This window comes from Jaculus jaculus, chromosome 4 (assembly GCF_020740685.1).
Source record: "Jaculus jaculus isolate mJacJac1 chromosome 4, mJacJac1.mat.Y.cur, whole genome shotgun sequence".
Lineage (NCBI taxonomy): Eukaryota > Metazoa > Chordata > Mammalia > Rodentia > Dipodidae > Jaculus > Jaculus jaculus.
Genome location: NC_059105.1, coordinates 123,811,238 through 123,836,370, shown reverse-complemented (window position 1 = coordinate 123,836,370; position 25,133 = coordinate 123,811,238). Strand labels below are relative to the sequence as shown.

Genomic DNA, 25,133 nt, shown 5'->3' with positions numbered 1-25,133 from the left:
GACTCCCTGAGAAAGGCAAGGTAGACCTTTAAATAAATTAGATCGAATACCTGCCTAACATCAAACATCTATATTAAATAAATACTGTCCACTTTCTCACTCTTCAGCGTGAAGAACTGCATGAGTTTCCAGATATGCCCATATAAAAACAAGTTTTAAATAACCCTTAAAAATCAAGTCAGCTACCTGTTAAGACTAAGCTCACTTGAACAATTTTTCTCAGCATCTTTTATATTCTTCAAATAGGTAGCAGGAAAAACCATGTCACCATCAGTACTTAATGGATTCCTGCTATGCATGTACAGGACACAGCATGGTTTAGGTTACTATAAGGCAAATACATTCATATTCTCATTCTTTCACTCTTTCTTGAACTTGATCTCCTTTGGAAATTAGAATTGAATATTCAGAAACTAGGGGAAGTAGACAGCCTTGTGGACACATGGAGAATATTCACCAAGGAGACAGAACATGATTTGGGCCTTAGCTGTGGAATAGGTGATGATTCAATAAAGCGATTGAAAGAAGCTATGTCGTGTTAGGTACCAACACACATAGCAGCCTTCACTTCTTACCTCAAAGGGAGAAAGCCTGCATTAGCCTTTACGAGTTCAAGTATAGAAAAAGGCAAGCTGACAAGAAGTTCACTAGGCAATGACTCAACTCAATTTATTCTGAGAATCCTGATAAGGGGTATGTGTGCCAGCTTCCTGACATGGACACTCACCAACAAACAGAATGCCCTTCCATTACCACTGGGCAAATGCAACTAAAAACATGAAATTTTACTCTATAAAGCTTGATGAAGTTCAAGTTCAAGGGGAGTCCTGATAATTTTGCCTTTGTATACAGTCACATTTACTCCATTTTCAAAAATTCATGAACAAAATGACATAAAGCTACTTAAAAGTTATCTGCTTGAGGGGCTGGGAAGATGGTTCAGTGGTTAAAGGCACTTTCTTGCAAAGCCTGCCAGCCTAGGGTTCCATTCCCAAGTCATTGTTTGCAATAGCAATAGGCCCTACTGTGTGTATATATGTGTATTTGTATACACACACACACACACACACACACACACACACACGGGGGGGGGGGAAGGGAGAGAAAATAGTATAATTTTTTAGAAGCTGTCTGAGGGAAAAAAACACTCCTTGACTGTTGTAGTTGCAACTGACTCTCGTAGTAGTGATGCCATCATCTTTAACAACACTGAGACCTACTTAATTAGAATCATTGAGGCTAGGCTCTGAAAATCTGATTATTAAGGTACTTTGTCAATGTAGGAAATAAAGGCAGATGACCAGCTGGGGTTTGTAAAGCAGCAAGTCAACTTCTCTTCATTCTCCTTCTCCACACAGACATGACCAGAACACTGTTAAGCTGAAGCCTAATCCTTGCCAGAAATGAGACAGAATAGGAATTGGTCACAGGCAGGTTTCAGAGTTTCAATAGGAAAACAAAAAGTTACCATTTCATTTTTCCTTTTCCTTGTGAGATTTTTACATAAAAACCAATCAAATTTTTATCAAAGGAAGCAAGAATAGAAAGGAAAGGTACAATGATCAAGCACCCAGGAGACATGACTATTAGGATACCTATTTACAGAGTTAACTTGAACCCAAGGTAGGAAGTTGTTCCAGAATTTCAAATGTTCATTGAAGGGTATGAAGTATGTCCCTGGGGAATGAGCTAGGAACTCAGGCCGAGATGCTCTGTCCCTTAACACTAAGCTCACTTGTTCTCGGTCTTAAAGCACTAGAACACTCACAGCAACCTGAGTCGTTGTATAATCCCAGGTATGCCTTTAAATTTTCAGGACTGAGTAGGGCATGATGGCACATACCTTTAATCCCAAGACTTCAGAGGCAGAAGTAGGAGGATCACTGTGAGTTCAAGGCCAGCTTGAGGCTACATAGTGAATTCCAGGTCAGCCTGGGCTATAGCGAGACCCTGCCTCCAAAAAACAAAACATTTTTTTTTTTTTTTTCATGAGCTTGTTTCCTCATAAAGAGAAGGAACTGGCTAAAATGACCTTCAGAGTAGCTTGTGACTACAGCGAGGCCTCTCTACTCACAAATGAAATCATCACTGACTAAACACGTGTAAGGCTTTGGCTCTTTCTCCTGAGAAGTACTTCCTCATAGCTGAAGGAGAATGAGTCAAAATAGAGCCCCACACATGCTATGACCCTAAATAGTTTCTCTTTAAACAAGTCTGTAACATGTGCCATAGTCTGATGGAGCACAGGTAGTTTAATGCATCAGTCACATTGTTTTATCTTTGCTACATACAGAAAGCCACGTGGCAAGTATCTGATGTTTACAGGTGCCAGAATGTGGTGGGCTGGGATGCAGCCTAGAAAGCTCAGGCCACTGACAGGTGAACCAAGACTGTCAAGGAGAGTAAAAAGCAGCAGTATGTGGTAGCTTCCATGCTCACACAAGCTACCTCTTCACTCTGCTCTGTACCCTGAGCTAAGGTGCAGTTTCTATTACCAGCTCTAACAGTTAGGATGCTCATACCTAACAGGTGATCTAAGCTCCTCAAACTGGCAGCTTCCCTGACTTAGCTCCTTACCTGGAAGCGCAGGATGATGGTCCAGATGAGGCCAAGGGTGAGCCGGTGGTTCCCATCCACAATGTCATGGGACCCCATGTTCTCAAGATGGACTCTCTGCTCCTTTAGGAACTGAAGAGCCTTGTCCACGTTCTCCAGACAGTGGATGCGCATTCGTCCCTTGGTGGGTTTAGGCTAGAAACAAGAGAACAGAGGTAGAAACAGATTATCCAAAAGGGCAGAGACAGACTTGCCTATGCAGTCATACTTGCCTATTATGTGGTGCTCTAGCATCCAAACCAAGACTTCGAGAACTATATGTGTTCTCATTTGGTCCAATTTTCCTAGGGACTTTCAGTGCTACTAGTGCAATCATCCCTTCTCCTATTTTGTAGATGCATGACAAAGCACCTGTGAGGATCACATGGTTGTTTTAAACATAATAATACATTTACTACATACTGGATTGGATCATTTATTAAGGTTAGCTCAAGATTAAAATAGGACATTCCTCTCTCTCTCTCAAATCAGGAGAATTTCCAAGTTTTCTAAGGAGAACAGAGAAAGGATTAAGTAAAAGAAAAGAAAGAAAAAAGGCAGAAAAACAGTGAGAGTAATCTAAATATTCCAAATGTTCCTTCATTTTACCAAGTTATATCAAAATGTAAAAAGGACCCCTGGAAACTAAGCATTTTAAAAATGTCTACTGTGTTTACTATAAATATCTACTGTATCTACAATTATACATACGAGCCGGGCGTGGTGGCACACGCCTTTAATCCCAGCACTCGGGAGGCAGAGGTAGGAGGATTGCCTTGAGTTCAAGGCCACCCTGAGACTACAGAGTTAATTCCAGGTCAGCCTGGACCACAGTGAGACCCTGCCTCGAAAAACAAAAAACAAAACAAACAAACAATTATACATACAAGTTCATGAGTCACTATGATCTATCAAGCCAAAGACTATGTCTCCTCCTATCCCTGCCATATTTCCCACCCATGCCTTCACCCTTTGGTAGAGGCTAATGTCAGCATGTCACAAAGATGTTACTAGGATGCATATAATCTACCTGTCAAAAGAATGCACATGGTGGCCATGATGGTTCATACTTTCAAACTGCCATTTCTAAAAATTACTTAAGAAACACTGGCATTTCTTTGAGGGAACTGCTAGAGTGAGTTAATGGAGAAGGCCCACCATAAATGTGAGCAGCACATTCTATGGGCTGGGTTCCTGGGCAGCATGAAAAGGACAAAGTAAGTTGAACAAATAGCAGCATTAATCTCTCTGAGCTCCAGACTATCGATGCAATGGAACCAGTTGTTTCCTAGCCTCAAACTGTGAGCTAAAATAAATTCTGCTTTAAGTTGCCTTGATCAGATATTGCTTAAAAGCAATGAGAAAAATAACTAATACAGTGGCCAATTTCCTAGCTGTCGTCTTTCAAGTAATTAGAAGAAAGTAGTACATATTATATGGAAAAGATGATGGGTAATATTGGCTTGAATGGTGTAATTCTTCCTTTGCTATACTTTCCAATAAATTTCTCTCTGGGTTTATCATGCTAAAAAAAAAAAAAAAAACAACTTATCCAGAATCAATACTGCCATTGTTAACACAGAATGCTGTCTTTGTTCATTCTCCTTGATTAGAGAAGCTTCTTTTTGCAATTGGTTGGTAATGACTACTGGGGAAACTTAAAGCTCATCAAAGTGCTGAGAACAAGTGACTGTGGAGTGCTCAGCACTAAATGAGAAATCTTTGTCAACCCCCTCTCAAGGATTAGAGCAAGAGGATGGGAAGGAGTGCTGTGGAATGCATGTCTGTTACATTTATGACCTTATAGCAGCTGTCCTTTCCTGCACAAGACCTGCATAATACTAGACCCATAAACATTCTATTATGGATGCTGGAGGAGGGCAGGAGGCCCCCATACTTCCCTGAGGAGTTATTGGCAGCTGATGGTTGCTGGGGCAATAAAAGGCATATTCTGCAGTGGTGTAACCATTTCCAGTGGTTAAATTGATTGTGCTTTATAAGTGAATACTCCCTAACCTAAGTTCATGCCAGTAACCCTAATTAAGTACAGTGGGTTACACAAATACACAAGGAAAAAAGATAGTAGAAGAGTAACTGGGAAGAAGGGATTCAGTAGAAGGGGGAGAAATAAATACATTTTATATATTATATATATATATATATATATATATATATATATATATATATATATATATATGGTCAGTTTTTATAAAAAGAGAGGGGAAAAAAAAAGAACAAGCTACTTCTATCCACACTGTTGCCCTCACTTCATTTAGAAAACAACTACTGGCTCTTTTGGTTTTGTTTGTCAGGTTGCTGAGGATGTATTTTATGTCTTAGGTACTGAATGCAAAAGGTTTACCATCATCATTATGATAAATTCATTTTCTTTTTTGTTTTTTTCGAGGTAGGGTCTCACTCTAGCCCAGGCTGACCTGGAATTCACTATGGAGTCTCAGGGTGGCCTCGAACTCACAGCGATCCTTCTACCTCTGCCTCCTGAGTGCCGGGATTAAAGGCATCCGCCACAAGGCCCAGCTAATAAATTCGTTTTCTTTTTGGTTATGGGGGGGGGGGTGGAGGAACTCTGTTCAAAGTGAAGAGAATGAGGGGGAGGTGACTAGCTGCCTCTAAAATAGACATGTGAATTCTAGTTTCAGGGGCCTTCTGGCATTTATTCCTGATGTCTGGGGGTCTGCAATGCTCTTGCTTCAGACTGTACAGTGCTGAGGTTACAGGTCTGCATGCAGAGACCTCTTTCTATCCTTTCATTTTCCAGTGTTTGTTTACCTGGCTAGTGAGGTCCACCTACTTGCTGTTGCTGCTTTCTATACAGTAGACAACCATTCTGCTTGTGGTAGCAGGTGTTCTTGACATCACCTCTACCACAGCACAAAAGGTTATTTCCTAGGGCTGGAGAGATATTTAAGCAGTTAAGGCACTTGCCTATGAAACCTAAGGACCCAGAACCCAGGTTCAATTCCCCAGGACCCATGTAAGCCAGATGTACAAGATGGCACAAGCATATGGAGTTCTCTTGTAGTGGCTGGAGGCCCTGGCATGCCCATTTCCTCTATTTGCCTCTTTCTCTCCAATAAATAAATATTTTTTAAAAAGGTTATTTCCTAAATGAGGTGAGGGCATTAGTGGAGACAGAGGCAGACTGCAAGGAGAACAAGGAAGAGACTACAGGTGGGGACAGTTGGTACCTTCTCAATTTCTATACAGAATTACATAACCACTGCAATTTCAGACTTTATCTTAAAACTCAAATTTCAAATAATCACTTAAATCTGGCTCACAATTCAAATGAATGCCCTAGAGAAACAGTCCTCTTAGAATTTCCTTCCCACACAGGATGCGTCACAAAACCTCAGTGGAACGTGGATGCATCTCCATGTGAACATGGAATGTGAGTGGTTGGGGAGAGCAATGGAACTTTCTCCCAAGTTAGCTTGTCTTGAGAGAAGGGATCAGGAATAAAAAATAATAGGTGAACCCTTTGTAACCAATAAGCAGATACTGCCAGAGGAAATGAAAAACTCTTAGGAAGAAAAAAACTGCATTTCCCTTAAAATTATACCATATATTTTCCTTAAAATTATAGGGGTGGAGCTTTTCTTATTCTGAAGTTGTGTGTGTGTGCATGTGATTTTTCTATACTTTCTTTAATGTCTCTTAAAACTTCAAATAGGAACAAACAACATTGATATAATATACTTCTGTTGGGCAATGCTATATAGCAAATGATTCCCCGGTTCGAGGCTTGATTCCCCAGGATCCATGTTAGCCAGATGTGCAAGGGGGCGCATGTGTCTGAAGTTAGTTTGCAGTGGCTGGAAGCCCTGTCATGGTCATTCCGTCCCTTTCTCTGTCTCTTTTTCCCTGTCACTCTCAAATAAATAAATAAAAATGAACAAAAAAAAATTTTTTTAAAGAGGAATACAGAATCTAGAACTCTCTCCAGTATGAGGAAGAAAAGTTGACAAGTATCAATGGAAAGGCAAAGAGCAATGTGCCAAGAGATGACAACAGTACTTCTAACCCTGACACCCAAAAAATCCTGGAAGACATAAGACAAGGTGGGAAATAACATTTGGCTGGTGGAATACCAGTAGAGGAGAATATAATACACAGATGGAAAGAGGATGTAAAAACAAGAATCTTGACTTTGGGGCTTCTGTACACTGCAGAACTCTAAGTCAAAGCATCTTAGGAAACAAGTCAGAAAAGCATCGCAGAAGTTTTAAATAGATGCTATTATTACTTCTACAGATCAGTCAGTAATTCAAAATCTATGACAAAAGTTATTGGGATATTTGATTTTATCATCTTATACTACCTTCATATTTTTAACACATTTTCTCTTCATAATTGAAAGGTTCACATTTTCAGTGGAACATTAGCCTCCTTTACAAAAAAAAAGTAAGACATGGCAAAGCTAGAGAATATACTGGTAATTCAACATGAAGAAGAGGAAGAATCAAGACTAGAACTTATACAGCCTGATGGCACATGCCTAAAATCTGTTATTCTGGCAGCTAAGGCAGGAGGACCCTGGCCTGGACAACTTATTGGGACCTGGCTCAAAATAACATAATGATAAAAGGACTGGATATGCAGCTCAGTGGTGGTACATGCCTAGCATGTAAGGCCAAGATTCAATCCCCACCACACACACACACACACACAAAAAAAAAACACCAAAAAACTACAATTCAAGTATATTAACTTCCTTGTCTTGTGTTCTCTTTGCTTCAGAGAGGGATTCCCAAGTGTTAAAACATGACACATGACAAATTCAGGTAGGTGACAATGACCTCAATGACAATGACCTCGGAGAACTTTAGATTTTCATCCTAGATCAACTGTATAGCTTTTGAGATTTAAAAGAAAATCTTAGCTACCATTTAGTGAGCAACTACTGTACACCTACCTCATTTTGTTGGTTCAGAGCTGTGATCACATTTAATCTCGCAATAACTGTTGAGTCATTACTATCTTCCCATTTTATAGGTGAGAATATATTACTCACAGATGTAGCAAGTCCAGCTAGCTAGTGGTGAACAAAGGCTGAAAGCTTATTATTTTTATGTTGTACCAGAAAACAGAATGCAAGGACGAATGGTATAGTGTCCATGTGAAAGGAAGGAAGAAACTCAGTTCCTTTCTGGAAATTGTTTCTTTCAGGAGCTATTTATGTATTACTATGGTTCATATTCTCAAAAGGAAGATGAGATAATGGTGAAAATGGAACACAATGGATCAGGGTGGAGTAGTCTTGGCAATGAACACTTTCTGAAGCCTTCCCTCAAGAGAATCTAATTCTGCCAAGGAAAGAAGCTTCCTTCTTGTCTTTATTAATTATTGTCAGATGCCTAGTGTTGCACAGACCTGTTCCCATGACAATAAGTGCATTTCTGTCCCATGTCATTCCTGAGTCTAACTGCCATTTAATGGAGATAAGGATCAATGCCAGGCTCATGGGACTGAGATCTATGGGGGACTTGCAGCCAGGCAAAAAAACGCCTCTGAGAAAATGCCCACTTTCACTGATCCTCATGAAATCTCTTTAACAAGAATTTTTCCTTCACACATCACTGTCTAGGTTTCTCTTTCTTTGGGAGCACTTTTCCTGGCTCTCCTTTCTGTCACAAATCCTTACTAATTGTATTTCTGTCCCAGATCCACCTCTTTTTGACTTTCTGAAGAGAGAAAAGTATGAGACTGGAAAGCCAACTTTAGGGTCTGCAAATCTGATTCATTCCTAAGGTCAGAGTGGGAAGAAAGGGGTTGGAAAGGTGGTGGGGCTACAGTACAAGTTGTGTCTTGTTCTTAGCAATACTGATCTTGAACAAGTTAGTGGTAACCTCCAATATTTTTCTGTTAGGCAGAAGAAATAGTAAATTGCCACTTTATTAGACTCTAAGAACAAAATAAGGTAACATGTGTACCAATATTCTGGAATTTCTAAAAGCTATACCCACAGATGTTACTACTACCGCTCCTTTTGTGGGGGGCTCCATAGTAGACACTTAGCTTCTTGGATGGCCCTTAAGATGATCCTACATCACACCTATCCCCTCCCTGCTGGTCTCACCTATCAACTTACCCAGCCTTCTTCTGTTGTGGGATTTAGTGCTTTCCCATCTCATCCAATTCAATCTCTCTCTTGAGTGCATACACTGCTGGCGTGGGTAGATTTCTCCTGTAAGTCCAGGCCAGTTGACTGGGACACCTGGGGTAGGTGTGTCTAGGTATGATGGTGTAAATTCTAAAGTATACCCTTTGAAGCCCACTGAGACAGGTACCCATTTCTCTCTCTCTCTCCAGAAGTGGCAGCAACGTTCTTGGATCCTCAGGAGGGTAAGATCTCTCTTCCCACCCAATAGGATGGGAAGAGACACTTTTTACTTTTACAACTGTCTTTATTTTTAATCCTTTTGGAAGTACTTGTTTTTAAAAATCCCTTTTCATGTTATCTAAGATTCACGTGATGTACATGGGCTCCTGGACTCCATGACCCCCCTTCTCATTTTTTTTTTTAATTTATTTATTTGAGAGCGACAGACACAGAGAGAAAGACAGATAGAGGGAGAGAGAGAGAATGGGCGCGCCAGGGCTTCCAGCCTCTGCAAACGAACTCCAGACGCGTGCGCCCCTTGTGCATCTGGCTAACGTGGGACCTGGGGAACCGAGCCTCGAACCGGGGTCCTTAGGCTTCACAGGCAAGCGCTTAACCGCTAAGCCATCTCTCCAGCCCCCCCCTTCTCATTTTATCTTCCCTTCCCACATTTTCTCCCTTTCCTACATCTTTGTAAGATCTGAAGAAAAAGTGGTATTTTAAAAATCATTTTCTTGAATTCCAGCATTTTGTAAGGCTGTGGTTGGAGGATTGCCTTGAATTTGAGACCAGCCAGACCAACATAGCCAGTTCCATCCAGGTCAGCCTGAGCACCAGAGAGAGATCCTGTCTCAAAAATACAAAAGAGAGGGCTGGAGATGGCTTAGCGGTTAAGGCACTTGCCTGCAAAGCCTAAGGATCAGAGTTCAATTCCCCAGTATCCATGTAAATTCAGATGCACAAGTTGGCACATGCAGTTGGAGTTGGCTTGCTTGCACCCATTCACTCTTTCTCCTGGTGCCCCTATTCTTTCTGTCTCCTATTTCTCTCTGCTTTGCAAACAAATAAAGCCAAACAACAAAATCATTTTCTTAATCTGGAATTTCCAATTCTTTGATTGGTTTGCAGATATGAGCTCAGGGCATGGGGTTCCAGGAAGCACCCCAGAAAACCAAATCACCCCCTTAAACTTTCAAAAATGGAACTCAAATGTATCCCAATAACAGTCTTTGATGCCTACCCTAGCACCTCCTTTACTCAAGTCCTCAAAAGGAGTTTTCACACACTCTTTCCTCCCAGCTAACCCTGACCCTGTGTCCCCTGGTTATCAGTATCTAAACCACTAATCCTGGGCTCCACTCATCTTCTAAGGTTTCTGGACATTTTTCTTGATGGTTCCTTTCCCCTTCTCAATTCTGGGGTTGAGTAATGCACCTTGGCACATTTAGCATATGGTATCCCCCTACTGTTTCACTGTCCTCATTTGCACAATTAAGCTCCAATCTAATGGAGTATGAATTCTTCTATGGTTGATTGGAACAAGTCAAAGTTCTCATTTACAAATTTACAAATATTGAAAAACAGCCAGACTCTGTGGCCAGTCAACAAAACACTGTTTCATCAAACAATAAATGCTGGAGTAGTCTCTCCTAACAAAGGCTTTAAAAAAAAAAAAAAAAACTCAGGACAGTTCAATGTGAGATTTACGGCTTAACAAATATCATGGTAGATCTTATCCTTTCCACCTAGCTCATCTTTTTTGGAATTAGTGGTTGAAAACACACACACCACAAATCTTTGTTGTTGTTGCTTTTTTCTAAGATACTGATAAGTGGAGTAAGAGGACAAAACATAAACAGGCAACAAAAGACAAGAGGGACAAGAGAAAACCAATGATATCCTATGATTGGAAATAGTAGAAGCTGGGAGAAGTCCCAGGATGTGGAAAGGCTTGTTGAGAAGAGCTATCTTCCCTAGAATCCTTCTATGCTTTGGAGACCTGTGAAGAGAAGGTCACAGTCACAGATAAGCTCTGAACACAGGTTATGACTTTTGTCATAACTTCACTAAATAAATGCAAGGCTGATGGCGTTAAGCCAAGGCACTTCCTCCTCTAAATGTCAGTGCTGCTGTGGGTGAACCACTACCCTTCCAGTCCTGTTCTCATTGGGTCCTGAGATCAAGGTCCATAAATAACAGTGATGGGCAGGCACAACTTCTGTGCTCTACGTTTTCCTGCCAAGGTGATTGAGCTGCTATACCTGACCAGGGACCTGGGGGAGATGGGGACAGATAAGGACACTTCTGGACACAAAATCAGTCCAGGCCCCAACTGCAGATGGGAGTTCCTCAGTGAAATAGCATCAGGTTCCTTGACAATACAAATAGCTAAAGCCTCTCACATTCATTTTATCAGACCAAAATCCTAGGTAGTGCTAGGGTAGACATTTCTGGGACATTAACATTTCTTTTAGGTCCATTTAGTATGCGTACACACACACACACACACACAAAGAGAGAGGGGGGGAGAGAGGGAGGGAGAGAAAGAGAGATCCTCCTCTATAAATGAATCTTTATATCTATTAATAAAATATATTAGAACATTCCAGTCGCTCAAACAGTATCTATTATCTACGGACAAACTAGCAGTGTTAGAGTTAAAATGCTGATGACTGAGACAGGGCTCCAGATGGAATATAAATGTTTATGTTACCTCAGGTATTAGGTCACCAGTACAGACAGCCCAGCACAGACTGAATGTTATCTGATGGCACAGTTAGCTGCCACAGTTAATTTACTCAGGCGAAGCAGCTCTAACTGCCTCATTAGTTTGGGAATCTGAATAGGAAAGGATTTTGGGGTAACCCCCAGGGAGAAGTTGTCCTGTCTGCTGGGAGGGTCTCCAACTTGAATCCTAATAGTTTCAGCAGCCAAAGGCAGAGTGTGGTCCCTTCCAGAAAGTTCCATAAACCAAATAGATCATGGAGGCCAAAGAGGCTGCAAATCTTAGCTCAAATAAACAAGACCTTTAGCTCACTCCATCTAGGCTTTCTTTAACTTTTGGAACACAAACTGTCAGACTGCCAACTGAAAACCCAGGATAGCTGTGAAGAAGGGTTACACAAGAAATTGCAGCAATTAAAGTTTTATAAAGTGCTGTGCCAATGCTAAACAGAATCTGGCACCTGACTGCCCAAGAAGGTGGAAATGGCCATCTTCCACCATCCTTCATCCCTATACTCCCAAGTCTGTGGGGTCACTGCCAAAAAAAATTTACCACTAACTAAAATAGGCTTGGTAACTCACCCTGTACTCCCAACACTTGAGGGCTAAGGCAGGAGGATTACCATGAGTTCAAGGGCAGCCTGGACTGTAGTGTGAGACCCTATTTCAAAAATCAAAACAAAAGGGGCTAGAGAGATAGATGGCCTAGCAGTTAAGTGCTTGCCTGTGAAGCCTAAGGACCTTGGTTTTAAGGCTAGGTTCTCCAGAACCCATGTAAGCCAGATGCACAAGGGGGCCCATGCATCTGGAGTTCATTTGCTGCCACAGTAATTTGTCTGGAGTTCATGGCTGGAGGCCTTGGTGTGCCCATTCTCTTTCTCTCTATCTATCTGCCTCTTTCTCTGTCTATTGCTCTCAAATAAATAAATAAAAATAAAAATAAAAACAAAAATCCATTACTAACAGCAAATAAAGAAATATGGAAGTTATTATACACAACTAAGTAGCATGCTTTGCTAGTTGACTTTTTGTTCTCCCTACTAACATTTCTATTGCCCTGTTCAGAATAAAGAGCAATGGGCCTGATTACATATAATACAGGGACATTGTCAAGATGATAATTTTTTAGTATAAAAGAATTCGGGACATTCAAAGGCAAGCAATTTACTTTCCATAGCCTAAAAGACTGAGCCATATTGTAACAGAAATAAATGTTCCAATTCATTCCTATCTGTTTCATCTTTCATGATTTTTTTCAACAGCTACTTTCAAAACATTTAAAAACAAGCAAGCAAATGAACAATGTGATAGGGTTGCACATTAAGATGCCAAAAAAAAAAAAAAAGTGGGGACAGTGGACATCCTTGTCTTGTTCCTGATCTTAGTGGAAAAGCTTCAAGTTTTTCTCCATTTAGTATTATGCTGACTGTAGGTTTGTCATAAATACCCTTTATGTTGAAAAATGTTCCTTCTATTCCCAGTCTGTAGGACTTTTATGATGAAGGGATGTTGGATTTTGTCAAATGCTTTTTCAGCATCTAATGAGATGATTATGGGATTTTTGTCCTTTAGTCCATTTATATAATATATTAATTTATCGATTTGCATATGTTGAACCATCCCTGCCCATCTCTGAGATAAAAAGTATTTGGTCAGGGCAAATAATCTTTCTGATATATTCTTGTCAGACATTGCTAAACATGGGCTGGGACTGTGAGAAAGCTGGCCTGGGCTGTTGAACATGGCCGGAGACCATGGGCTGTGGGAGTTGCAGCCAGCCTTATTGTTGGGAACCTACTCTGGCGCACAGGAGCTGGCCCTCCTTTCTCACAAGGTCGTAGTGGGCCTCCAGAGGAAATGGACCTGTGGGCCCTTCCCCCATCCCAAAGTACCTGAGCATTCCATAGTCTAAGATTTTGCAACCCTGCCCCTACCTCCACCTCGCCTCGCAGTTCCTGACCTTGTGGCCAGCTGCCCAAGAGGCCCTTATATGGTAGTAAACAGGCTCCCTGCTGCTGTAGCCATCCAATAAGTGGCTGAAGCCACATAGCTTTTCTAGCCTCTTCTGTTATCTCCCTAGCAAATTCTCCCTCACAACTTCTAGCCAATTACAACATTAGTCAATTTGATAGTGACCCATAAACCTATGTATCCAATCACGTTACAGTCTGTATGTGTCTTCTTAACCTTCCCTAAGTGCTTATAAACCCTCTTCCCTTTTAAATAAACGAGACAAACCTCTACCCATAAGACTGCCTCCCGGGTGGTTCATTGCCCATTGGACTTACTCCTCCAACCCCCTCCCAGCTCCTCCTGTGCCTGGGACATCAGTGGCCAATGACTCCAGGGACAGTGAGGACCCTCATAATCTTGTACTCTGTTGGCCAATATTTTGTTGAGAATTTTTGCATCTATGTTCATGAGGGAGATTGCTCTGTAACTTTCTTTTTTTATTCTATCTTTTCCTGGTTTTGGTGTTAGGGTGATGCTGGCTTTGTAGAAGGGGTTTGGTAGGATTCCTTCCTTTTCTATTTTAAGGAAAAGTTTAAGAAATATTGGTGCTAGTTCTTCCATGAGGGTCTAGTAAAATTTACCAGTAAATCCATCTGGGCTTGGACTTTTTTAGTTGGGAGATTTTTAAACTGCTTGGATCGCCATACTTATTATAGGTCTATTTAAGTGGTTATCCTCATCTTGATTTAATTTTGGTAGGTAGGTCATATAGATCAAGGAAATCATCCTTTTCTTTCAGATTTTCAAACTTAACGGAGTATATGTTCTTATAGTATGTCCCTGTGATTTTTTGAATTTCTCTGGTATCTGTTGTGATGGTGCCTTTTCCATCTCTAATTTTATTAATTTGTGTCTCCCCCCCCCCCGTCAGATTTGCTGAGGGTTTATCAATCTTATTTATCCTTTCAAAAAACCAGCTCTTTGTTTCATTGATTCCTTGGATATTTTTCTTTTTTGGTTTCTAATTAATTTCTGCCATAATCTTTATTATTTCTTCCCATCTACTGATTTTCAGTTTGCTTTGTTCTTCTTTTTCCAAGGCCTTAAGGTGTACCAATTAAGTTGTTTACTTGCAGCCTTTCTAATTTCTTAATATAGGCACTAAAATAGATTTACCATATGACCCTATACTACTCCGAGGCACATATCCTAAGGACTTTTCTCACTACCTTAGAGATTACTTGTTCAACAATGTTTATTACCACTCTATTCACAATAGCTAGGAAATGGAACCAGCCTAGATGTCCCTCAACTGATGAGTGGATAATGAAAATGTGGCACATTTACACAATGGAGTTCTACTCAGCTGTAAAGAAAAATGAAATTTGTAGGAAAATGAATGGATGTGGAAAAGACTGTACTTAGTGAGGTAACCCAGGCCCAGGAAGTCAAACATCACATGCTCTCTCTCTTTCTCTCATATGTAGTTCCTAGCTACAAATGATTGCACGTCTATGTAAGTAGGAATAAAACTCAGTAGCAGAAACCAGTAAGCTAACTCGCTCTCAAAAAATAATTTTTTTGAAATTTTTTTTTGTTTATTTATTTACTTGAGAGCAACAGACAGAAAGAGAAAGAGGCAAAGAGAGAGAGAACGGGCACACCAGGGCTTCCAGCCACTGCAAACAAACTCCAGACACATGTGCCCCCTTCTGCATCTGGCTAACATGGGTCCTGGGGAATCGAGCCTTGAACCAGAGTCCTTAGACTTCAAAGGCAAGCATTTAACCGCTAAGCCACCTCTCCAGCCTCCCCCCAAAATTTTTTTAAAAGTGCTTTAAGAAATCAAATCAAAATGCAATAAATGACCATCCTGCTTGTCATCCTCACATGGGCCCACAGTCCCACCTCTATGCCCCAAACCAACCATCTTCTTTGAAAGGGCTTATTTGTCTAGTTGGACCTGCAAATTCTCAAGGAAGTGAAGCATCACACCTGCATGCTTGGGGGCAAAAAAGCATAGCTAGAGCATAGTATGTATGAGACAGGCTTCACTGTTTTTTGCACGTAAGTCCTTATTTTTGGCAAGAGAAGCAAGGAAAGAGAAAACACTAGCTCATATTTTATTCTGGAGGAAGTAGATACTTGCCTGTGTTCAGAGGTGTGCGGGTCAGGCTGCATGAAGACTTGCTGTGGATGTCGAGTTACAGGGTGGAGATTAAGTTAAAAATAAGGCTTTTTGCCAGCTTTGATAATGACTAGCACCATATTTTCCTGGTGGTGTCAAAACAGATGTGGGGCTCTGTCTCCACCACCTATGGAGTGCTATGATAGACAACATAGCATCCATTTTCAAGTCAAGGTGAGACTAAAATACCTGTTGAGTCATTTATAGTGACTGGTTTATGTTTCTTGGGCTTAAGGTGCACAGACAAGAGTCACAACAGAGAGGTCTGAAGCAGCTCTGACAAAAACTGAACAGTATATGTGATAATTTCCCTGACCAAAAAGGCAAACCCTCCATTTCTAAGGAGATGACAAAATATCAGCCTCTAACTCCTCTCCTGTAGCCCCCCCCCCCCCAAAAAAAAAGAGCAAGAAGTAAACTAAAGCCATCAGAGGCTAAGTCTGGTCCTTCCATTTCCTTATTAACAGGACACCTGCCAGGATCTTTCTTACCAAAGGTAGCAGGCTTCTCATAATTGAACTGCTTTATTACAGTTCAAGAACATCATCCAGACTCAAAACTTGACACTAAAGCTTTCCCAGAGTTTGCCTCACTCATCAAGATTCTCTTTCACAAAATATTCACAAAACAATTGCAGAATTCAACAGGAGACAAGTCCATACTTGATTTTTCAAAACTGGTTTCTCACCTATGGTCTAAGACACTACCACCATTTTCACCTACCAGTCTCTCTCCAGAGAGGACCTCCAGCAGCTTGATGAGCATCCGTCCATCTCGAAGGTCAGTGTACAGGTCTGTGATCCTACAGGACACTCGGGCAAGGTGAGAGTTGACCCACTTGGTGAAGGTCTTCTTCTGCACAGCTTCACGTTCATCTGTAAGAAGAGAGCTCACTTTACCAGCAATCACTTTCAGAAGCAGATATATGCCAGCCAACCCACAACAGCCCAACCAGGGAGTGTTGGAAAAAATAAACTCCAGTGGAATCTCTACTTAGGTTTTCTTGAATGGAATTATTTCTCTGGGATATGAGAATCAGACAGTCCTTGCACATGTGAGATTTTAGTTTTGCTGCCAGCAGAGTATGTTTCATTCTCTCCCATTTCCTTTCCTCCCATTTTTACTGAAGTTTGGCTACTAGTAGGATGCAACAGATGATGACTGGAGCTTCATCCACCTGACTTACCAGAGCTTCTGGGAACATATCCAGCCACTATTCCCCCAAAAGGTCGAGTGTGGGATAAACACACAGTACAGGAAAGGATATAGTTGAAGTACAAAGTTTAGGCAACAACTGACAAGGTAAATTACAATGAAGGATATAGAAATAGACTCAACTCACATATGCTATGGACAAGAGAAAATGTCAAGTAACAAGATAAAGCGCAGAGATCTTTTCAGTCCTAGGAAGGGGAGAGTCTGGATCTAGTGCTTCAACAAAAAAGCACTGAGCCCCTGGCCCTCTTCTACAAACCGAGCAGGTAACAATCATCTCTAAACCAGAACCATTTACTGAAAAGCTGTTGGTTTGTAGTCTAAAATATGGTTACTGTAAATTCAAGTCATCCAGGAAACAGTATGAAGTTTTACAACTTTGTGACTTAAGTAAGTTCTGTCCAATTAAAGTCATAAATTACTGAGCACTCCCAGAACTGGCCTTCACAACCCACACAAATAGGATTGTAGACTTCTTGCCTTTGCAGAATGCTCTGAATGAGGCAGCTAAAGACCATTAAAAAAAATCATCCAGAGTATGATGTGGACCCACCCACTCACACTTTCTGATAGTTCCATATAGAGCTTAGCTTACTAACAGTTAAGAAGTACAATTTAGTCCTACCAGGACTCAACCTCTACTCCTTCTAGTGTAATCTCAAATCCATAAAGATGTTTATACATAACTTTATATAAAAGGAATATGGAGTCCCACAATTTGTGCCTTTTAAACCTACTGAGTAGTATGGAGAGTAGTATGGAAATCACTCCTGCTGAGGAGGCATATGGCCAGAGGCCTGAGAGCACTGGGTTCCTAGGTTGGTTAGAGGGACAACAAAGAGCCCAGTATCCTGATAAAGTCTGCCCAGAAGGTTCTCCTGAAACCTCCATCTATCCCATCATATTAAGGCAGTGAGACACCTGTGCAACCAGCAGCTCCTTGAGGTTCAGCCTCTCCCGCTAAAGGAATAAAGGGACAAAGACCAATCCCAAACAAAAGACCACAAAGGGTGGGACTGGGGATAGTAGAACAAGTGAGTGAGGGGCATGAGAGGTCACATGGCAAAGATCACACATGCAATCATTATGCACAGGAACTTTACTAGTACAGTTGAGGAGCGAGGCCAAAGTTTGGCTGTTCTGAAAGAGCACTCCAGTTCAGAATACAGAAGCACATCAGGTTTTTCTGCTAGGGACATTTCAGGTAGTCTCTATCCAGAAGACAACTCCCCATTCAGATATGTTTATGACCAACTAATTTATATCCTCTATGTGCTACATGGAATTGGAAAATGTATTTAATAGGGCCCTTGATGGCTACTAGTGAAAGGTTTGGGACTCAAGTTCACTACCACACCCAGGCTATCAAGGGAGCAAGATCAAAATGAAAACCTACTTGAAATAAAATATTTCTAAGCCAGGTGTGGTGGTGCATGCCTTTAATCCCAGGACTCGGGAGGCAGAGGTATAGGAGGATCGTTGTGAGTTCGAGGCCGCCCCGAGACTCCATAGTGAATTCCAGGTCAGTCTGGGCTATAATGAGACCCTATTTTGAAAAACAAAACAAAAAAAATTGTAAAATATTTCTAAACACATAAGTGAAAAAATGTGTTCCTTAGCCAGCTACCTACCATTCCTTTGGGTAAATCTCACATTAAAGAAACATTGGTGGCTTCTTTCAGGCTCTGAATTAACAGATTCTTTTACAAGAAAATTCTGAAAATTTGCTTCAAATTAAAGTAAACACATTCTTGCATCCTGCCCTAAAGATTCACAGCTCAACCCCAGGCCTCTTTCCTATGAAGAGAGGCAGTGACGTGGAGGGTGTGAGCAGAGAAATGAGCTAAAACAAAACAGACCCAAATCTATATAAGGAGGGCTCCTCAAGGTTGCTACGCACATCAGAAACCTTAGGAAGAAGGACAGAAAGAAAAAAGAGAAACTACAAAGTAAAAGGGATGAGAGGTTATATTTTTCATTCCTAGTATGCCTTCACCTCCAACCTCTGCCCAAGCTTCAGGTTGAGTAAGAGTGCTAGACAAACCACATAGGTTTGAAATCAACACAGCAGGCCAACTAGTGTGCTTTCCTATACTGCAGTGCTTGGTGAGCAGCAAACTCTTCTGAAGGAGGAATGAGGGAAATCAACCCACCTGAGCACAGGACTCCCGTCCTTAGAGACCCAGTGATTTGTTCCACCCTTCCTGGGAAGGCAAAATGATATCATCCCTGTACTAGGCCCTTCCCAACAAGGCAAGGGAAGATAAGCCAAAAGCCTGCAGAGAGGCAAGAGACTCTTGGCATAGATAACTGAAGACAATCCAGATGGTTTCCAAACAAGCTATAGCTGGCCAAGCTGTGGAAGGAGGTGGGTAAAAAGTCACAGAGGGAAGGGGGCCAATTTTCGGTACACGAGGCAACTGTGGCAATATGGAAAGGCAGTCTTTATAAATGCTATACTGGTCTGGTTACTTAGACAGAGGTTCTCTACTCCCACACCCACTCCAAGAACATTTGGCAATGTCTACAAACATTTTTGATAGTCATTACTGAGGGATAGGTGCTGTCCAATATCCTCAAGTATACCAGTCAGTCCCTACAACAAAGAACTACCCAGCCCAAAATGATGATGCCGGGGTTGAGAATTTGGTTTTATATTTCTGGGCTTATCCCAATTAAGAAATGGCATTAGAGCATCTCAGGATGCACATTCCCTGGGAGGGACATTCAAATTAGACAGCTGCTCCTTCATCATTCTCTGCTCACATCAAAGGCTTTTTGAGTCTGATGTTTTGCATGTTGATCCCACAGCAGGAGAAATTCCCTGCCTTTGGGTATACTCATTCCACAAAGTAGAGACATGCTGCACAGCAGAGAACAGCAGCATGACTAGAAACAGGAGCAGACCTGGTCTGGGTGGGTATGATTGTGAGCATTTAGTTCCCCCTACTATTTCCATTTTCCTCGTGCCTTTTCAAGATGCTATGCTGATGTTATCAAGTCAAACCATGTCTGTCTCTAATCTACTCTTTAAGAAGTTAACACAGTCGAACCTGACACTGGATCAAGTGGGTTAGCGATCCTGCTCTGCTCCATACTTGGCAGGCAGTGCCTTTATAAATAGGCCTTCTGCCTTCCTGATCTCTGTAGGTATCTCTCAGCTATTTGTCTCGACCCTCCCTGCATCATATTAGTATTATATATCATAAGGACTCACCTAAAGGCTGCCCAGTATCAAACTGAATGGGGACTGTACACAATGAAGTGGCCAGAATATTGTAATTGCTTATTAAGTTAATTCCTTCTCTGCCTCTCAGGAAGCATTCTCATCAATTCAAACCCTTTGAGAAACTTACAAGAAATCATGGAATCAAAAAATTTATCTCCAACAGAGCCAAGGGTTCAGTGAAAGGGGGCATGGGAGCAGGGGACTTACAGGAAGATAATAGATATGTAAGTATAGAAGTGGAATGAATACTAGGGGTGGAAAGATGTTATGCAAAAACCATATGGAAACTTACTTCTGTTAGCTAACTAAAAATATAATTAGAGAGAGAGATTAAGTGTCTATGTTTGGGCAAAAGTACCCCACAGGAGTGGATAATGCTGTTCCCAGAAGCCACAGATTGTTATAGGAAAATTCCAGTGTTGGGGGGAATGCCTCCCTAGATAAAAGTTGTTGGTCAAGGAAGTCTTTGAGGGCTCCAAAACAATAAAGGCTATTGTCAATGCCTGCATTGTCCACCAAAACAAGATGGTGAGACTCTTGCTGAAGACACCATAAGCTCTGGCTGCAGGACACTAAGAAATCAAATAGGAAAATGAGCTGGAAGCCTCCTCCCTGCTGGCTGTCATAGTGCTGGCAAGTGCTATGTGAGCTGCTGTGGGAGAAAAGTCACCAACAGTCTTAACCTGCCAGGGCAAGATCAGTGCAATAGTGACATGAATGTCATGGATGCAATCAACGGCTCTCTGACTGGACTTGAGGCCTGATCCATAGGAGAGAATTCATGCTTGGTACTGAAAATCTAATAAAAAATGTATGACTGGGAAGGTCAGAGGTCCTAAGGGAGAACGTACTACTGTTGTTTGGCTAAATGAGTATGTACTGAGATAGAAGAGGAATTTTTTTGTGGGAAAGGAACTTAGTACAAGGGGGTAAGGCAAAGGGGACAAGAAAAGGTAACAGACAGGGATTATGCTCAAAATAAATTAGGCATATGTATGAAAACTGTAAAGAAGTTTTAAAAGGATTGAGAAGATGGCTCAGTAGTTAAATGCACTTGCTTGCTTACATAGCCTTGCCAACCCATATAAAGCCAGGTGCACAAAGTGGTGTGTGCATCTGGAGAATGTTTCAAGAGGCAAGAGGCCCTGTAGTGCCCACATCCTCTCTCTCTCTCAAACAAACAAAAGTTTAAAAATCTTAAAGCTCTTAGTCTCAGCACTCAAGAGTTTAAGGTTAAAGGATTATTCTGAGTTCAAGGTCTGCCTGGGCTATAGAGTGAGTTGTATGTTAAGACTGGGCTCAAGTGGGAGCCACCAGATAGTGGTGATGAGGCTAGCATGTGCTAGGGTCCTTAGATGTTAACTTAGTCTTTCTCATTTTTCAGTCACACACCCGAAAAGGAATTACAATGACCTAGCTGTACCTTTTCTTTTCTTCACCCCACACTGGGGATTGAACCCAGAGTACCCCCTCCCATGCTAGGCAAGTCCTACCAATGAGCAATATATTATACACATATCCAGCTCTACATTCTCTTCTAAAAGTCTAGATTCAGTGCCTGATTTCTGATTTAAAAAAAAAAAAACTTGAAAAATTTAAAGCATAGCTTTAAAGGGAGAGAACAGATATTTAAAACAGAGAAACATCCTTGTTTAATAGCTAAAGCAAAGAACTATAAATAACCTCTATACTGTTATCCCCTTCTTGAAGCATATAATCTACTTTTGTTTTAAGGGAATGACTATTATCAATATTGGAAGGCTGTAATGCTTTAGTATTTGTTTACTCTGAATAATGTGTTATGAATATTATATATCTGGGTCAAGCTACAGAACATAATAGTAACTCCTATGAACAGAGGAGTCTTATTTTAGAAATGACTGGAAGGGAGAACAGTGGGAGGGAATTGATCATGGGATATTGTTTCTATTTATGGAACTTGTCAATGAAAGTTTTTTTTTTTTTTTTTAATGACTGGATAGGAGACTTCTGGTGAAGATGAGAAAGCAACCTAGGGGAGAAAAAGCCAAAAGAAAATAAAACCACAGCAAAATACACTCTTCTACTAAAGAGTGAGGTGTATAAGAAATTACCAACAGCAGCAGAGAAGTAGGAGAGATCCAGAGCATTTAAAGCCCATAAAGGCAGGCAGAAGTGGCCCTAATAGCTGCCGCACCAGATCCGCAGGGCCACAGCTGCAAGGTTCAGCTTGAGCCATAGGAGAAGCCATGTGAGGGGATTTTCCACTCACACCAGAGCTCTTCACAAACTCAAGAAATATAAAGGGAGGACCGCAGTGAACAGAGAAGATGATCACGAGGTAGAAGATCACATGGACCACCAAGGCTACTAGAAGAGCCACCATCCACAGCCTCCCCTCTCCCACCGCCAGCACAAGTGCCAGCAAGCACCAGAGACCAGGGGAAGGGAGCTCACAGCACCCAGCACCAGCAACAGAGCAGCGATCCAGCAACCCAGCCAGCCTACTTGAACCCACACCCACAGTGCACCAAATAGGGACCCAAGCAGGAGCGCAGCATAACTGAGACCAAAATCATCCCAAAAGGTAATAGATTACACAAGGTCAGTACCCGCCAAATAAGCCTGGTATAAAGGCCTGAACTGGAAGTGCTAATTGCATCTTCCCAATCAGGATATATTATATGTTAAATATGATGGATGGTCACATTTGCCATTCTTAAAATAAGCTATATTTTGGGCTTGTTATTTGTTGCTTCTTGATTTATAGTGGTTTTGCTTCCTCTACTGTTATACATTAGGGAAGGGTCTCATTTGCTCACAAGCTGACTTGGAACATTCAACAGACCACAAATCTTAACCTCCTTATTGACAGGATTAAGAGTGTGGGGCACAACACACCCTAAGGGACAGTGATATTGTTAGAAGATCTGGTGGTCATAATACCTACTCCTGCATAAATACTCTGTGCTGTTTTTCATTGAATGTGTACATTGTTTAGTTAAATTTTAGAATCTACCTATATTTTGTTCCACTCAGCCTACTTGAATACTCTCATGGCAGGCAAACCCAACACTTAGGGTCACTTTTGTAAATACTCTTGAGAGTCACACCTAGCACTTTAAGCTGAAGAAATTTAATATTGGATTGACTGATACATCTAATACTGCAGCTAAATATAAAATCCAAGCATTAAATTAAACCAAGATGCAAAAAAAATACATTATAACACAATAAACACCAAAACTCAACACAATATAAATCCACCAAAAGTATTAATGCATCAGAAATGACCTCCAGTGACAATGAGTTAGAGGAAATGCCTGAGAAAGTTTTCAAAAGAATGATTATAAATATGCTCAAAGTCAAAGAGGAAATCAAAGTAATAAAATAGGAAATTAAAGGAATCAAAGAAGACAAGGAGACCAATTTAATAAAATAAAGAGGTCCATACTAGACATAAATAAGGAAAGAGAAATAATAAGAAAAACCAATCAGAATTACTAGCAATGAAGATCACAGTTAATGAAATAAAAAATTCTGTAGAAAATCTCACCAGTAGAATGGATGAAGGAGAGGACAGAATATCTAACTAGAAGACCAGGTGGCATATCTAATACAGTCCAACAAACAGAAAGACAAACTAATACGAAAGAATGAATCAGAATAGCAAGATATTTGGGAGACCATGAAAAGATCAAACATAGGCATCCAGGATCACTCCAAAGGTATAGAAGACGTTTTCAACAAAATCATAGAAGAAAACTTCCCCCAAATTGGGAAAGAGGTGCCAACACAGATATAGGAATCCTTTAGAACACCAACCAGACAAAACCTGGAAAGAACCTCTCCTCACCATATTATAATTGAGCTACCAAAAACACAAACCAAACAAAAAAATATTAAAAGCAGTTAGAGAGAAAAAATCAAGTTACCTACAAAGGCAAGCCCATCAGGATTACAGCAAACTACTCAACACAATCTTTAAAAGCCAGAAGGGCTTGGAGCTGGGTATTACAAGTTCTGAAAGATAACAACTGTCAACCAAGGTTACTTTATCCTGCAAAGCTATCCATTCAAATACACGGAGAAATAAGGACATTCCACAACAAAAGCAGGCTAAAGGAGTATTTGAAGACAAAACCAGCTCTACAGAAAATACGTGAAAGAATCCTCCCTGTTGAAGAGGAAGAAAAGCATACATATGAGGAACCAGAAAAAAGCAAGCCATACTCAAACACTAGTTAGTACAAAAGAAAGCAAAGGTAAAATGGAAAGACCTACAGAAAAAAAAAAAGAACCATCAAAAATAAATACACACCTTTCTTAATATATATCTATTACTATCAATGGCCTCAATGCACCAACAAAAAGACATAGGTTTAGAGACTGGGTTAGACAACAGGATCTTTCAATTTGTTACCTCCAAAACACTCACCTTTCTACACAGGATGGACACTATCTTAGGGTGAAAGGTTGGAAAATGGTGTTTCAAGCAAATGGGCCTAGAAAACAAGCAGGGGTTGCTATCCTAATATCTGACAAGATAGAGACTTCAGTCCAACATAAGTTAGGAAAAATAAAGAAGGTCACTTTAATATTGGCTAAAGGCACACTACAACAGGAGGATATTGCAATCCTAAACATATATGCACCTAACGGGGGGAGGGCTCCCAACTTCATCAAACAAATGCTATTAGAAATAAGGTCACAGATAACACCAAACACAGTGGCAGTGGGAGACTTCAACCCCAATTGACAGGTCATCCCAGCAAAAAATAAACAGAGAGGCATCTGGATTAAATGGACCCAACATATAAATACAGAACATTTCATCCAAATGCTGCAGAATATACATTATTTTCAGCAGCACATGGAAAATTCTCTAAAATAGACCATATATTAAGACATAAAGCAAATCTTAACAAATACAGGAAAACTGAAGTAACTCCTTGCATTCTCTCTGACCACAATGGAATCAAGCTACAAATCAATAGCAAGAAAAACTAGAGCATACATAAAATCATGGAAACTAAACAATACAGTACTAAATGATGAATGGGTTAATGAAGAAATCAAGAAGAAAATCCAAAAATTCATAGTCAAATGATAATGAGAACACAACA

General features: G+C 40.8%; 1 protein-coding gene across 4 annotated transcripts in view; it reads right to left on the bottom strand.

Moving 5' to 3' along the window:
• The window catches only part of Sptbn1 (spectrin beta, non-erythrocytic 1), a 239,020-nt gene that overhangs the window by 66,502 nt on the left and 147,385 nt on the right, over window positions 1-25,133 (bottom strand). For all 4 annotated transcript variants that reach the window (XM_004668948.2, XM_045146796.1, XM_004668949.2 and 1 more), the window contains 2 exons: window positions 16,308-16,459; window positions 2,578-2,751 (listed from right to left, as the gene is read on the bottom strand). In XM_004668948.2, the coding sequence (XP_004669005.1) occupies window positions 2,578-2,751; window positions 16,308-16,459 (326 nt within the window). The remainder of the gene's footprint in view (window positions 1-2,577; window positions 2,752-16,307; window positions 16,460-25,133) is intronic.